Below are 15598 nucleotides of genomic sequence, written 5' to 3'. Positions count from 1 at the left end.
TTGAACACCGTGGAGAAGGCAGAGCACTTCTACACTACTACTCTTAAGGAAAGAACACCATCCCCACGTACATCTACAGTTTTGGAGATTAAGGAGAGTGATGAGAAGCAACCTCAACGAGAATTGCAAGAACAGTCTAAGCAGGAACCAGAGGAAATGCAAGGCGCAGAAGGAGGTTTTCTGGATGAGCCTTTGCTGGAATCTTCTCCAATCTTGGACCCGGTTCGGATGATCGAAGTTAAGGATCAACGTATAACTCGAGCTCAATCTAAGTTACTTAAACAAAAGCAACAACAACAACAGGAAAGACAAGACAAGAAGGGAGCTAAGACTACTATACAAGAGACTGGAGCCATGGGGGGAGCGACTCCGAAGATTTTGGATGATATTCGGTTATTCTGCTCTTTGCTCCAGAAAGATGAAGATGACGCTTAAGTGTTTATCTTGGAATGTGAATGGGTTGAATTCAGCACAGAAAAGGAAGAAATTATTTACATATTTGAAACAATTTAATAATGATATAATTTGTCTACAAGAAACGCATATTACAGTTCAAGATCAAAAATACTTGATAAACTCCAAACTAGGAATACATTTTATATCTTCAACGTTGCAAAAAAAGAATGGTGTGGTTATCTATGTAAATAAGAAATTTACGACTAAAGTTATAGAAACAGATGAAGATGGTAGGTTTGTAGCAATTGAATTACTTACAACATATGGCCAAATTCTTTTGATAGGAATTTATGCTCCCAACCAACAACAGGATTATTTCTATAAAATGTTACATACTAAAATACTACAATGGGACTATAGATCTATTTTAATCATGGGAGACTGGAATGGAGTAATAGACTCTAAATTAGACAAAAGGAGTTCAGCGAAATCTAGGATTAGGTTACCTCAGACCTTTTTTGATATGAAAGATTTGGAACTAAAAGATATTTGGAGAATACATAACCCAAAAGAACTGGACTATACTTTTTTTTCAGATAGACATAGATCCTTCTCTAGGATTGATTTCATTTTGTTGTCAGATGATTTACTTGTCAAGACAAAAAGAACAAAGATTTTTCCAAGAATTTTGACTGACCATAGCCCAGTATGGATAGAAATTGAGATGGATAAGATTGAGAGACGTTCTTGGAGATTAAATGAGAACTTGTTCAGATATGAAAAAAACACAACAGAACTTAAAAAGCACTTGAAAGAATTTTTTGAAATAAATTTGAATAAAGGTACCCCAATAGAAATTGTGTGGGATGCAAGTAAAGCTTATATGAGAGGGGTGCTTATATGAACTCTAAACATAGACTGATTCGACAAAAGAAAAGATCTGAATTGGAAATAGAAATAAAGAATAAAGAACAGTTACTTATTAAAAATCCAACAGATGAAAGAATATGCGGTGCTATAAAACTCTTGAAAGACCAATTCCAAATGCTTATGGCGGAACAAGTTGCAACAAACATACAATATGCGAAGCACAATACATTTTGTAACGCTAATAAACCGGGCAGATGGTTGGCTTACACATTGAGGAAAAGACAGAGTATACGGCTATTGATAGTATTGATATTGGAGGGAAAGAAATTTTTCAACAAAAATTAATTAAAGAAGCTTTTGTGGACTATTATACCAAACTATATGCCAAAGAGGAGGTGCAGAATGGACTTATAGAAAAATATTTAAACGATAAAAGAGTTACAAAAATTACTGTTCAACAAAAGGAAAGAATGAATTATCCTATAACAGAGGAGGAGATAATAGTAGCAATTAAACAGTTAAAAACAGCCAAAGCTCCTGGCACGGATGGTTTGACCGCAGTGTATTACAAAACTTTGCAAGCTGAAATGGTGGAACAACTCAGAGATTTATTTTGCAATATTCAGCAAGGGGGTAAAATACCCCCATCATGGACAACAGCTTATATATCTTTGATACCAAAAGAACAAGTCGGTCCTAAAAAACCAGAGAACTACAGACCAATATCTCTTTTGAATACAGACTATAAAAGTATTAGCCAACAGGTTGATGCCAGTAATCCAAAAGGTGATTCATGATGATCAAGCGGGATTTATCGAGGGCAGATACATGAAGGATAATGCAAGGCAAGTAATAGATTTATTGGAATATCTTGAGAAGAATAAACAGATTCCTGCAGTGCTGGTCTTTTTGGATGCAGAGAAGGCCTTTGATAGAGTGGATTGGAATTTTCTACTAAAGACTTTAAAAAAGATGGACTTTGGGGATCAATTTATACAGGCGATTTCAGCAATTTACCAAGAGCAAAAGGCACAGATCATTATTAATGGAAGTTTGACAACAGAGTTCAAAATTGAAAAAGGAACAAGACAGGGATGTCCGTTGTCCCCACTTTTATTTATTTTAACACTAGAAGTCTTGCTAAATACAATACGGGACTCTAATAATCCTGAAAGGTATAATGATTAGACAAGAGGATTACAGAATAAAGGCATTTGCAGACGATCTGGTTGTTACCCTATCACAACCAATGGAATCAATAATCCTGATGAAGGACATTATACAAGACTATGGTAAAGTTTCAGGTTTTAGACTGAATCCAAAAAAGACTAAAATGATAGCTAAAAACATGACACAAGATCGTAAACATGAGCTTGAAAGGAGGGCAGGTTTTGAGATTGTACCAAAGGTAAAATATCTAGGAGTTCAGGTTGCAGAATCAAACATGAAATTGTTTCAAAATAATTATGAGGTGTTGTGGCGAGAGGTGCAGAAAGACATGGAGACTTGGAAAAAACTGCAGCTGTCTCTACTTGGAAGAATAGCAGCAGTTAAGATGAACATTTTGCCAAGATTTCTTTTTTTGTTTCAAATGATTCCGGTGCTTAAAAGTGATAAACAATTGAAAGTCTGGCAAACTGGAGTGAATAAGTTTGTCTGGAACGAGAAAAAGCCGAGAGTGAAATTGAAAATTATGCAAGATGTTCCAGAAAGAGGAGGTCTTAAACTTCCAAACCTACAGTTATATTATGATGCAGCAGCTTTAACTTTAACAAGTGATTGGTTTGGAAGGAAAAAGGCTGGAATATTGAATGCAGAAAGTTTTGATCTTGAATTTGGATGGCATGCTTACTTATTTTATGATGACAAAGTTGATAAAGTATTTAAAAGCCATATACTTAGAGACTCTTTGATGAGAGTTTGGAAGAAGCACCGATTCAAATGGGATTATAAAATACCGCTATGGCTGGATCTTGGTCATATTTTGTGGAATACAAATATAATGTCACTCGGGGGGGGTTTATACAAAGAGGTTCTTTTTACAGATGCGGGCAGATGGCAGCTGAAGACATTGCAGACACTGTTGGACGAAGGGATTAATTTAACTTGGTTACAATATAATCAATTACAATTGAGATGGAAAGAGGACCAAAAAATTGGTATTATGTTGCACGAGGAAGAATTGGTTAGACATATAAAAGAGAAAGGTCCAATGCATATCAAAAGGCTTTATAATGTTTTGTTAGAAAGGGATTCAGAAACTGAATTAGTTAAAGATTGTATGATTAAGTGGGCACAAAATTTTGAAGAACCAGTGATGTTGGAAACATGGGAAAAAATTTGGGTTCAGAATGTTAAATTTACACAGTCGCAGAACTTGAGGGAAAATTTCTATAAAATGTTTTATAGATGGCATTTAGATCCCAAAAAGTTGTCATGTATGTACCCTAATGTTCAGCCAAAATGTTGGAGATGTGAATGTTTGGATGCTACGTATTATCATGTTTGGTGGACCTGTAGGAAAGTTAAGGCTTTTTGGATAAAAATTTGGTGGGTCATGCAGAATGTGTTGAAGAAAAAAATTCAATTCTCTCCACAATTGTTTTTATTGGGTATAGTTAAGGGTTTTACATTGGGTGAAACAAAACTGATATTGTATATGATAACAGCAGCAAGATTGTTGATAGGTAAATATTGGAAAAATGAAGCTTTGCCCACTATTGAGGAATGGACTTTGAAGATGGCCAGTTTTACAGAGATGGCGAAGATTTCAGCATACTTAAAAGATTGTTCACAAGAGACTTATGAATGGGAATGGAAAAGGTGGATAGAATATGTTCAGAACAAATATCAAACTAGAAAGTATCAAATAGCTTTTATTTGAAAATAATGTATTAGAAATATTTTAATGTAATGAGGGTAAAAAGAAAAATTATAAAGGGGAGGGAGGGGTTCAAGTTTTTACACAAGTTTTATATTAAGGGGTTTTTTTTTGTTTTTTTTACCAGATATGAGTATAATATAGGGAAGTCTGGGGGGAGGGGAGGGTTAGGGAGGTTGGGAAGTTTGGGGTGGGTGGGGGGGGGAAAGGGGTGAAAATGTAATTGTAAAACTTTTGCAATAAAAAAAAACACTGCAAACAATGTTGTAAAATCAGGTGTCGCTCCTTTAAACCTCCTTTGGTTAGCAACAGAAAGTTTCTTCCCAATTGTTGCCGTAAGTCGAGGACTATACCTGCGTTGTGTGTACAGAAATGAGAGGTGTATTATGCGGAGGGAGTGTTACATCCAGCATCTGCTCCCTCCTTTGCCTTGGCTCAACCAATGGGATGGCCAGGGAAGTTGAGACGGCTGACTATCGTCCCATCCCCAGGGCCATCGATGATAAATACAGCCGGCGAGAGGAATATCGGGGATTCACTCAGGACTTCAAGGAAAAAGATGGCTACAAACCGGACGTGAAGATCGAATACGTGGACGAGACAGGACGCAAACTCACACCCAAGGAGGTACTGGGAACCCCCCACCCCCACCCCAGGGGTCTTTTCCAAAGGAGAGTGGATTTAACACTTTCCCTTCCTCCCAGGGCAGAACCTCTGCTCCTATAATGCTGCTGCTGTTGTTTTTGTTGTTTTTATTCCAAATGAATCCACTCTTATTGTAAGAATCAGATTTTTAGGACTTCGTGGATACTTCTTTAAAAGATCAAAATGGTTTGGAGCTGTCTATTTATCTGTGTTTCTTATTTGATTTTTATCCTGCCTTTATTACTTCACAACTAATTCAAGCTGGCAGACATACCTAACACAGCTTCCTCGGCCTATTTTCCATACAAAATCAATCCAGTTGGCTGGACTAGATCTCATGTCTCCTAGTGAGTGGCCCAAAGCAAGGGTGGGTTCTACTTACCTTTACTACCGGTTCGCAACGGAGCCACATGCTCTTCTGCGCATGCGCAGAAGCATTTTGATCGGGTCGGTGGGTGGAGCCTCCCGCCGGTTTTACTACCGGTTCTATAGAACTGGTGCGAACCGGGGGCAACCCACCACTGGCCCACTTCATGCCTAAGGCAGGACTAGAACCCACATCACCTGGTTTGTAGCCCATTGCCTTTACCCTTAGACCAAATTCATCATGTCACTATGTAGACCAAAAGCCGTAGCCTTTTTCCTTTGCCTCAATGCCCACGCTACTGGAGGTTGCAGGGGGCTCTGTCTTCCTTTTAACCGGGTGTCTTCGTGTCCCAGGCCTTCCGCCAGCTGTCTCACCGCTTCCACGGCAAAGGTTCTGGGAAGATGAAGACCGAACGGCGCATGAAGAAACTGGACGAGGAAGCGGTGAGTGATGGGGAGGAAGGGGCAGGTGAAGTCTTTCTGTGGAGCAGCCAGTCGTATCCATCCCTTCATCCAGACAGACTCTCTCCAGTTGAAGGTGGCTTTGAACAGAGTACCTGTTCCGACCCAGCTCCCCAAACATGACCAACCCCCTGAAGTTAACTCAACAGATTCCTTTATTAGGAACACCAGCAGCCCGAACAAAAAGTCTCTCTCTCTCTCACACTGCAGGCTAACAAGTCTGTCCAGCAGGGAGATAAATAGTTGCCTGCCACACCTCCGGCCCCTGCCTTTTATCCCCAGAGCTAGGGTGGAGCTTTGCTAGCAGCAGTGGCTCTTCCATCCTTAGGACCAGACCATAGATTTCCACTGCTCTCCTCTGCCTTCTACGCACTGGCCCCAGCTGTTCCTCCTCTTCCTCATCAGGCGCGTCCAGACCTGGGGCCTGCTGACTCTCCATCTGAGGGCTAACGGACAGCCCAGGCTCTGCCTCTGTCTCTCTCTCTCTCTACCAGCTCCATTCCCTCTTCCCCCTCGGAGCTCTCAGGTTGCCTTTTTTTTTTCCCCAAAATTATTTTTCTTTTTTTTTTTTTAAACATAAAACATAAAATACATCTTTTTAGAGCAAGGGTTTGATCCGGCATAAATTGAGTACAATTATTCACATTCCCTCAATCAATTTTGCTCCAAATTTTATCCATTTACATCTTAAAAAAAAAGAAAAAAAAATCTTATTCTAAACATTTATCATTCTACTATTACACCCAAAATTCAAACAATAAACACCGTTCTAAATCTTTTATCATTTTAACAATCAATATTTCATATATATTCCTCAATCCTAAAACCCATTACCTCAAATCTATATTTTACTTCTCTTAAATGACATCTAATATCCATAATCTTAACAAAAAGTATTTTCCTCCTCTCTTAAAGTCATTTCATAAACAATCAACATTTCCTTCTATAGTTTGTTACTTCCACAATACTTTATTTTTTTTTACTTCAAGTTTATTCTCATATTTTATTGAATCTAATTTTTAACTGGTTCATAGTTTAAATATCTATTTCCCAGCTGTATTTTCCAATACTCCTGTCTGTATTTATTTAAACCAGTAGCCTCCCACCGGCCAGTTCGCTCCCACAGAGAGGGTCTCCTCAGGGTGCCATCGGCCAAATTATGTCGGCTGGCGACACCCAGGAGGAGGGCCTTCTCTGTGGGAGCCCCTGCTCTTTGGAATGATCTGCCCCCAGAAATTTGTAAAATCTCTGATCTCTGTGTGTTTCGCTGTGCCCTCAAAACCATGCTGTTCCGCCAGACTGGGCTATCAATGTAAAGATTTTAATTGGTTTTAAATGGGATTTCGCACTGCGAGACTCCCCCCTCTCGCGGGCCTGGCCCTCCACGTTATCGAGGGCTTATCTTGATGACGGGCTTTGGAACCCCGAGAGATGGCATGCACAAAGAGGGGGTTGAGGGGTTTTCTACGCAAATTCTTAATGAAATTTTTAAGGGGACCCGGGAGGAGGGATGGAAAAAATGATTTTTTAAGGGGAACTGGGAGGAAGACCAAGGGGTTTGGAGGGACGAACCCACGAAGGTCAGAGCCGAGCCCAGCACAGGGGGACGGCCTGGAGGGTGCGAGTCGAGGGATTGAGGAGGGGCTGGAGGACCATCCGGAAGAGGAATTTTCCATCAGCACGGTGAATGGGAGGGGCAGATATGGCGGGAGTACGGGACCATATCATGTGTTGGGGGTGCGCACTCACTATTTGAGAGCAATTGCGCACCCCGGTCCCCAAGACTCCACTCAGATACTAGGTGGCTTAGATACTCAGGACCTGGGCCTCCAGCTGATGTTATGCAATGCCAGGTCTGTGGTTAATAAGGCCCCCCTCATTTATGATCTTATAGAGGAGGGGGGAACGAGACCTGGTTCGGCCCGGAGGGAGGGGTTCCCCTGGTTGAGATGTGCCCACCGGGCTTCAGAGCATTTCATCAGCCGAGGGCGCAGGGGAGGGGCGGGGGGGTGGCGGTTATCATTAAAGAAGATCTTGGTTCGAGGGAAACCACTGTGCCACAGATTGCCGGATGTGAAACCCTCTTTGTGAGATGGGGTCATGGGGTTCAGATGGGCCTGTTTCTCACGTACCTGGCTCCCTGCCGCGTGGCAACGGCCCTGCCCGAGCTACTCGACGTGATAACCACGGTGGCAGTTGATACACCCAGGCTTATGGTCATGGGTGATTTCAACCTGCCATCCGTTGGTGAGATGTCTGAGATGGCACGGGAGTTCATGGCTTCCATGACGGCCATGGACCTGACCCAGTTAGTTCATGGCCCCACTCACGGGGGGGGGGGGGTCACACTCTGGACTTGATTTTTGTCTCTGGCCAGTGGTTGAGTGGCCTTGTTATAGGGGATATAGACATGGAACCCTTGTCATGGTCTGACCACTCGCTCCTTCGCCTAGATCTTCGAACTGCTACACCCCGCCGCAGGGAGGCGGAGCCTACAAGATGGGTCTGCCTCAGGCACCTGATGGATTCTGATAGATTCCAGATGGAGGTTGGGCCATTTCCTGAGGTTCTAGCTCAGGACTCGGTCGGGGACCTGGTGGCGGCCTGGGATCAGGCCGCTAGCGGAGCCTTAGATCGAGTCATGCCTTTGCGGCCTCTGACCCGGTCCCGATCCCTCGCGGCTCCTTGGTTTACTGAGGAGCTGAGGGAGATGAAGCGCCGGAAAAGACGCCTGGAGAGTGGTTGGAGGGCCAGTCTCACCGAATCTGATCGAACACTGGTAAGGTCGCATATTAAGACCTACCTAGTGGCGATAAAAGCGGCGAAGTCCAATTACTTTTCCGCTCTTATTGCGTCATCAGAGAATCGTCCGGCGGCCCTGTTCAGAGTGACCCGCTCCCTGCTTCAACCGGGAGTGCGGGAGGACCCTCTGGAGGGCAGGGCTGAGGATTTCGGACGATATCTGTATGACAAAATCGCTCAGATCCGGCAGGGTTTGGACTCTGACTGAGTAGATCCGGGCAGGATGATGAGGAATAGTCTTGAGAATGTTATCTGGGAAGAGTTTGACTCTGTGACTCCGGATGACGTGGACAGGATTTTGGGGAGACTTAATGTGACCACATGTTTACTGGACCCGTGTCCCTCCTGGTTAGTACTGGCTTCCCGGGAGGTCTCACGAGGCTGGCTCCAGGGAATTATCAACGCTTCGTTGAGTGAGGGTCACTTCCCCGCTACCTTGAAAGAGGCGGTGGTGAGGCCTCCCTGGATCCGGCAGTATTGGCTAACTATCGTCCTGTCTCCAACCTTCGCTTTGTGGCGAAGGTTGTTGAGAGTGTGGTCGCATGACAGTTCCCACAATTCCTGGAGGAAACGTCCTATCTAGACCAGTTCCAGTCGGGTTTCAGGCCTGGTGGGCAAAGCACGGAAACGGCATTGGTCGCGTTGGTTGATGATCTCTGGAGGGCTCGGGACAGGGGTTGCTTCTCTGTTCTGGTCCTATTAGATCTCTCAGCGGTTTTTGATACCATCAACCATGATATCATGCTGCACCGGTTGGAAGAGTTGGGGATGGGGGGCACCGTGTTACGGTGATTCTCCTCCTTTCTCAGACCGGTCGCAGTTCTTGTTGGCAGGGGAGCAGAGGTCGACCTCGAGGCCTCTCATCCGTGGAGTGCCGCAAGGGTCAGTCCTCTCGCCCCTTCTGTTCAACATTTATGTGAAGCCGCTGGGTGAGATCATCCGTGGCTTTGGGGTGAGATACCACCAGTACGCTGACGACACCCAACTGTACATCTCCACCCCAGGCCACCCCAGCGATGCCCTTGAAGTGATGGCCCAGTGCCTGGAGGCTGTACGGATCTGGATGGGGAGGAACAAGCTCAAGCTCAACCCTTCCAAGACTGAGTGGCTGTGGTTCCCAGCATCCCGATATAGTCAGCTGACTCCATCGCTGACTATTGGGGGCGAGTCTTTGGCCCCCGTTGAGAGGGCGCGCAATCTGGGTGTCCTCCTGGATACGCAGCTGTCTTTGGAGGAACATCTGACGGCTGTTGCCAGGGGGACCTTTTGTCAGGTTCACCTGATTCGCCAGTTGCGTCCCTTTCTTGATCGGGATTCCGTGTGCACAGTCACTCATGCCCTCGTCACCTCTCGCCTGGACTACTGCAACACTCTCTACATGGGGCTCCCCTTGAGGAGCACCCGGAGGCTCCAACTGGTCCAGAATGCGGCCACGCGGGTAATTACGGGAGCTGCATGGCGCTCCCGCATAACACTGCTCCTGCGCGAGCTGCACTGGCTCCCAGTGGTCTTCCGGGTGCGCTTCAAGGTGTTGGTTACCACCTTTAAAGCGCTCCATGGCATAGGACCTAGTGATCTCCGAGACCGCCTTCTGCCACCGACGACCTTCCATCGACCCATGCGCTCCCACAGAGAGGGCCTCCTCGGGGTGCCATCAGCCAAGCAATGCAGGCTGGTGGCCCCCAGGGGGAGGACCTTCTCTGTGGGGGCACCCACCCTCTGGAATCAGCTGCCCCCAGAGATAAGGAGTATCCAAGACCTCCGTGCCTTCCGCCGGGCCCTTAAAATTTTCCTTTTCCAACAAGCCGGGCTGGCCTAACAAATCCTTTTAAATGATTTTAAATTTGTATCTTTTTTAAATTCTTGGACAAATTGAGATATTTCCTTTTAATCTGTTCTTAATGTTTATATTATATGTTTTTAATCTGGCTGTACACCGCCCTGAGTTCCCAGGAAGAAGGGCAGTATATAAATTTGAAGTAAAATAAAATAAAAAAAAATAAGTTTTAAATTTGGGGTTTTATAAATTGGGCCTATTATTTAATAATTTTAATTATTTTTAAATTTTGTCTGTCTTTGTGTTTTTAATTAGGCTGTACACCGCCCTGAGTCCTTCGGGAGAAGGGCGGTATAGAAATAAAATAAAATAAAATAAAATAAAATAAAATAAAATAAAATAATAAAATAAAATAAAATAAAATAAAATAAAATAAAATAAAATAAAATAAAATAAAATAAAATAAAATAAAATAAAATAAAATAAAATAAAATAAAATAAAATAAAATAAAATAAAATAAAATAAAATAAAATAAAATAAATAAAATAAAATAATAAAATAAAATAAAATAAAATAAAATAAAATAAAATAAAATAAAATAATAAAATAAAATAAAATAAAATAAATAAAATAAAAAATAAATAAATAAATAAATAAATAAATAAATAAATAAATAATAAACTGGTTCACAGTTTAGCTACTATTCTCCAGTAAAATCTCTTCCACTTCCTCCTAAATTTATTTTTTAGCTGGTTCGCATCTTAATCAGCTGCTTTCCAGCAATGCTTTCCTCCACTCCTTACCTTAATTATTTTAGCTGGTTCACAGTATAATTTTAACTGCACACCAACTTTCTCCTTAACTTCTCCTAAATTATTATAAAACTGGTTCACAACTTTATTTCAATTGATCCCCAGGTATAGTCTCCTCCACTCCTAACTTTTTATTTTTGGCTAGTTCAGTTTTGCTTTAACTGTTACCCAGCGTATGCTTTCCTCCACTCTTAACTCTTATTTTTATTTTTAACTGGTTCCCAGTTTACTTTAACTGTTCTCCAGTATGATGCTTTCCTCCTCTCCTACCTTATTTGTAAAACTGGGTCACAACTTTGCTTTCACTGATTTCCAGAATCATGCTTTCCTCCACTCCTAAAATCCTTTATTTAACTAATTCATAACATTTATCTCTTATTCAGTTGTTTAGCTCCAAATTACCTCGGAATGTGTTACCAATATTGTTTTCCAATCTATTCTCCTCCATATCTCTTACCAATTTAAGATAAAAGTATATTTCAATAAATATCTTATCTCCTATTCTCTCTTAAGTTTTCTCCTATTCCATGCTTATTTCTTATTTTAAATAGGAAACATTTTGAAACACTTTAAAATAAATTTTTTATGGTTCTTAATTCTATAAATAATTCTTTTTAACATCCAGCGCCTTTAAAGGTAAACATTTTCTTCCAGATTATTAAATCTGTAGGTAGTGCTAGTTAAAAATTCAAAGTTTAAGAAAGGCATTAGAACATCCAAAAACATGTTTTTCTTCAATCATTTATGCTCTTATTTCTTAATCAAATTGTTTAGATATTTATATGAGAATAATAATAGAATAAAAAGGAGAGTAATCGCTATAATAATAATTACAATAAAAGAAATACAAAAAACAGGCAACACTAAAAAAGGAAAAGAAAAAAGGAAGAGAGTAGAAATATAACAAAAGAAGTCAAATGGATTAAAAAAGAAAATAGAGAGGGGAAAAGAAACAAAGAGAAAGATACTAAAAGAAAGAAATAGAGAGCATAGAGAAGAAAAAGAAAAAGAAAAAAAGTATCTCCTAGCATTATTCAACCACCCAGAAACCGTTACATTCATTTAAATCAAAATATAATATTTTGTTGTCTTGTTACATAATATATTCTTTTTACATAATATATTCCATTATTCCTTTCTCCAGTCTGTCCAAATATGTATCTTTTCCATTTCAATGTCATCAAAGTTATGAGTTCTACAAAGTTAATTCTGAAGCTATTCCATATATGGTATCATCATGTCCATCTTCTGTTGCCACACCCTTCTTTGGTTGCCATGTTTATTAGTTCAGTTTTCATTGTTCCATTTAATTTCTTTCTAATCTTCAATAAATCCTCCAGTGAACATATTATGTATCCTAAATCAAGTTCTCTAAATCTTTTCCTCAAAATAGTCAAGTTTAAATAACAAGCAACAAAGTTTCTCTTTTCAAGTAACAAGCAGCCTGGAATTTAGACTTTCACTTTTCATCTGGCAACCATTTTTTCCGTCTCCGTTTGTCTTTTTCCTTTGCTTTTGAAGGCATAATTATTTCCTCTTCTCCTTCCTCTCTCCCAAACAGTCCAATCTCATTTATCCACCAAAAAGTAAAGAAAAAATATATCCAGATCTGTGATCAAACATTTCCAAAAAGTCAGTAATTTATGTTATCCACCAACAGGTCTTTTGTCTTTGTGCCCCAATAGTTCTCAGCCGCTGTTAAGGCTGGGGCAGACTAATTGTAATTCAGCGTTTGTGGGTAGTTCCTGCCTCGGTTGATGTCCACTCACCCGGCATACAAACTCCCGGCTCCGCTCTCCGCTTCTCCTCTTGCACATTCTTGTATCCCAGTTGCTGCAGTCTCAGGGCAGCCGCCATGGCCGCCATTCCACCGGCACAGAGGGCAAGCCTCCGGCCCCGAGGAACCTGCCCGTTCCTCTCGGCCGTCCGAGGGGTCCCTCTCTATCCCCCTGTCCCTACAGGACAGGGTAGGTCCAAAGACCTACCGGCGGGAGCTTGGCAGATGGGGTTTTCATGGGGCTCCGAAGAGTCTGCTAATTCCCTGTCTATATTTCTGTGGCGCCAACCAGAAGTCCCGGAGCTCTCAGGTTGCCTTGATGCTGACCCTGACTCCCACACCTCCTCCTCCTCCTCCTCCTCCTCTGATTCGGCTGCTGGAGGGCCACAGGTCACAACAGTACCATTCTCAGCTTTCAAAAATTCAGATTAAGAGGCCATTAATCTAAGCACTAAATTGTAAGCATCCGGAGCACATGTCTGTCTGCGGAGGTTCTCCATCATTCAGGTCATGGTTGTCCCAAAGGTGCTTTTCAAAAGGCAACTGGACAAAAGGCATCTTTTCCTTGAACTGATGAAGCTTCTTGGATGAGAAGCGAAACATTTTCAAGTGAAAAAAAAATAATAAGAAAGTCCAGTTGCTCTTTAAAAATCATCTTTGGGCCATCAGGAGTACAAGCATCCTGAGCTCCAAAGGGAAGCCCCATTCCGTGACAGAGGGAGCAGCCCTAATGTGACGGATTTCATGGCCTGATGAAACAACCATCTTCTTCTTAAGGACTTTCTTGAAGCCAAGGGACCTGACAGTTTCTCATCTTTGGCAATTTTAAGACGTATGGCCTTCAAGTCCCAGATTTCTGGAAGTTGAAGTCCACGCCTCTTAAAAGGTTAAGAAACGTGATGCAAAGAGCACCAAGTCCACCCCCGAGGAGTTGAGGGCTCAGTCTGGACTCATTCGTAAGTTGAGAAGGAGAACTCTTTTTACACCTTCCTGGGTTGCGTGCCAAAGTCAACATTAGCTGTGAGGATGCAGGGAATATCAGTTGCCATGCTCTCTCTGTGTTTTCCAGCTCTTGAAGAAGATGAGCTCTAGCGACACCCCACTGGGGACGGTGGCTTTGCTACAGGAGAAGCAGAAAGCCCAGAAGACGCCGTACATCGTGCTCAGTGGCAGTGGGAAGAGCATGAACGCGTAAGGATGTGTGGGGAGCACGTATGAGGGGGCTGGTTTTAATAGTCCCTGAGAAGCGATGGTCTTCTCCAAAGTCAAGCCATCAGATGGCTGGCTGGGTGCCCTCTACCATTCCTTCCTGAATTTGCTTTTGTTGGGAGTGAAGCAGAAAATTATGGGGAAAAGACCATACCAGGTGGTGCTTATTCCTCCTTTAATTTAGTTAAGGCCCCCCTGCAGGAAAAGGAATTTGAGGGACGTCTATTTACATCTGGAATCTCTTCTAGTCATTCCTCTAACTTGACATCTCAGGATCTCATCTCTTTCTACTCATCTTCCAAACTAGATTCTCCCAATTTTGTGGGTTCCTCACTGGTTGGTCCAAGACTCCAGATGTGGTTCTCACATCCCTGGAGAGAACCACCTTCAGGATGATGTTCTAAGCCAGAAGTTTCCAATCTTGGCAACTTTAAGACTTATGTCCCAAAGGTGCTTTTTACAGGAGGCAACTGAACTTTGTTTTTTCTTTTGAAGACTGTCAGAACTGAAGAAGCTTCTTGGATGAGAAGCGAAACGTCTTCAAAGAAAAAAAACAAAGTCCAGTTGCCTCCCGAAAAAGCATCTTTGGGACAACCATGATCCGGTTGATGGAGAATCTCTACAGACTTTTAAGACTTACGGACTTCAACTCCCAGAATTCCCCAGCTGACATGGAGTTGAAGTCACAAGTCTTTAAAAATGGCAAGGGTTGGACACTCTTGGTTAGGACATCCTGAGAAGAAACTCAACCGAAGGATCTTTCCCGGTTGGGTGGGTGGAGAAGACTTTCACTAATTGTGTTCTTTCTCTCCAGAAACACCATCACAAAGTGAAGCACCAACTTCCTGTCGCTGGTGGGAACGCTTTGGATGCCGTTCTCCTTGCGGGATGCGCAAAGATCGTCTCCATCTGTTGCTCTCGGTGGGAATCTTGTTCACCGGGCCTGTACTCACCGGCCTTCCGTGTATATAGTTGTGGGGCTGAGTTTTAAAGCAACTTTTGTATCTCTGTGTGAAACCAAATCGCTGTAATAAAAATAGCCGAGACCTCATTATGTCGAAGCCTTTTCTTTCTGCATTCAGCGGAGGAATAGTTTTGAAGTTTTTGGGGTGCGGGAGAGAATACATTGAGCGGACTTTTCCTGTGAGGTTAAAGAAGGAACTACAGCTTTTTCTGCAGCCTGGATTCTAGTGGCTGTTTGGCTGGAGGGATGAGTTACCCAATTTCATGGCAGGTTTGTGTTACTGTGTGAAAGCAGAAAACTGGGTTAACTGAATAAACTGATTCACGTAACTGAGTTAGCATTATGCAAACACAACCAATTGTGTTTCACATCACTCCACATTAAATGGATTTATATATACTGTATAGTACAGGGGTCCTTGGTGCTCTCTGAGGTTGGTGGTTTTCTTGCAGACGTTTCATTACCCAATTAGGTAACATCATCAGTGCTTCGGATGGATAATGAAACTTCTGCAGGAAAACCACCAAACTCAGCACCAAGGCACCCACAATTCAGCCCTGAGCTGTAAGTATTCTCTTCTAGTGGTTAGAAATGTCAAGAAAATTATTCTGCTGTTAGGAATACTTGGAGAAAAGG

At 42.3% G+C, this 15598-nt stretch overlaps 1 protein-coding gene across 1 annotated transcript in view; it reads left to right on the top strand.

The window, feature by feature from the left end:
- SART1 (spliceosome associated factor 1, recruiter of U4/U6.U5 tri-snRNP) overlaps positions 1–15049 on the top strand; it is a 39843-nt gene extending 24794 nt beyond the window's left edge. Inside the window, exons 17-20 of the mRNA XM_034426319.3 lie at positions 4639–4774; positions 5513–5602; positions 13859–13980; positions 14813–15049. Of these exons, the coding sequence (XP_034282210.2) occupies positions 4639–4774; positions 5513–5602; positions 13859–13980; positions 14813–14831 (367 nt within the window). The 3' untranslated portion in view covers positions 14832–15049. The remainder of the gene's footprint in view (positions 1–4638; positions 4775–5512; positions 5603–13858; positions 13981–14812) is intronic.
- The last annotated feature ends 549 nt before the right edge of the window (positions 15050–15598 follow it).

Source organism: Pantherophis guttatus, chromosome 18 (genome assembly GCF_059756535.1).
Source record: "Pantherophis guttatus breed Tessera chromosome 18, ASM5975653v1, whole genome shotgun sequence".
Taxonomy (NCBI): Eukaryota; Metazoa; Chordata; class Lepidosauria; order Squamata; family Colubridae; genus Pantherophis; species Pantherophis guttatus.
This window is presented reverse-complemented; position numbering and strand designations above follow the sequence as displayed.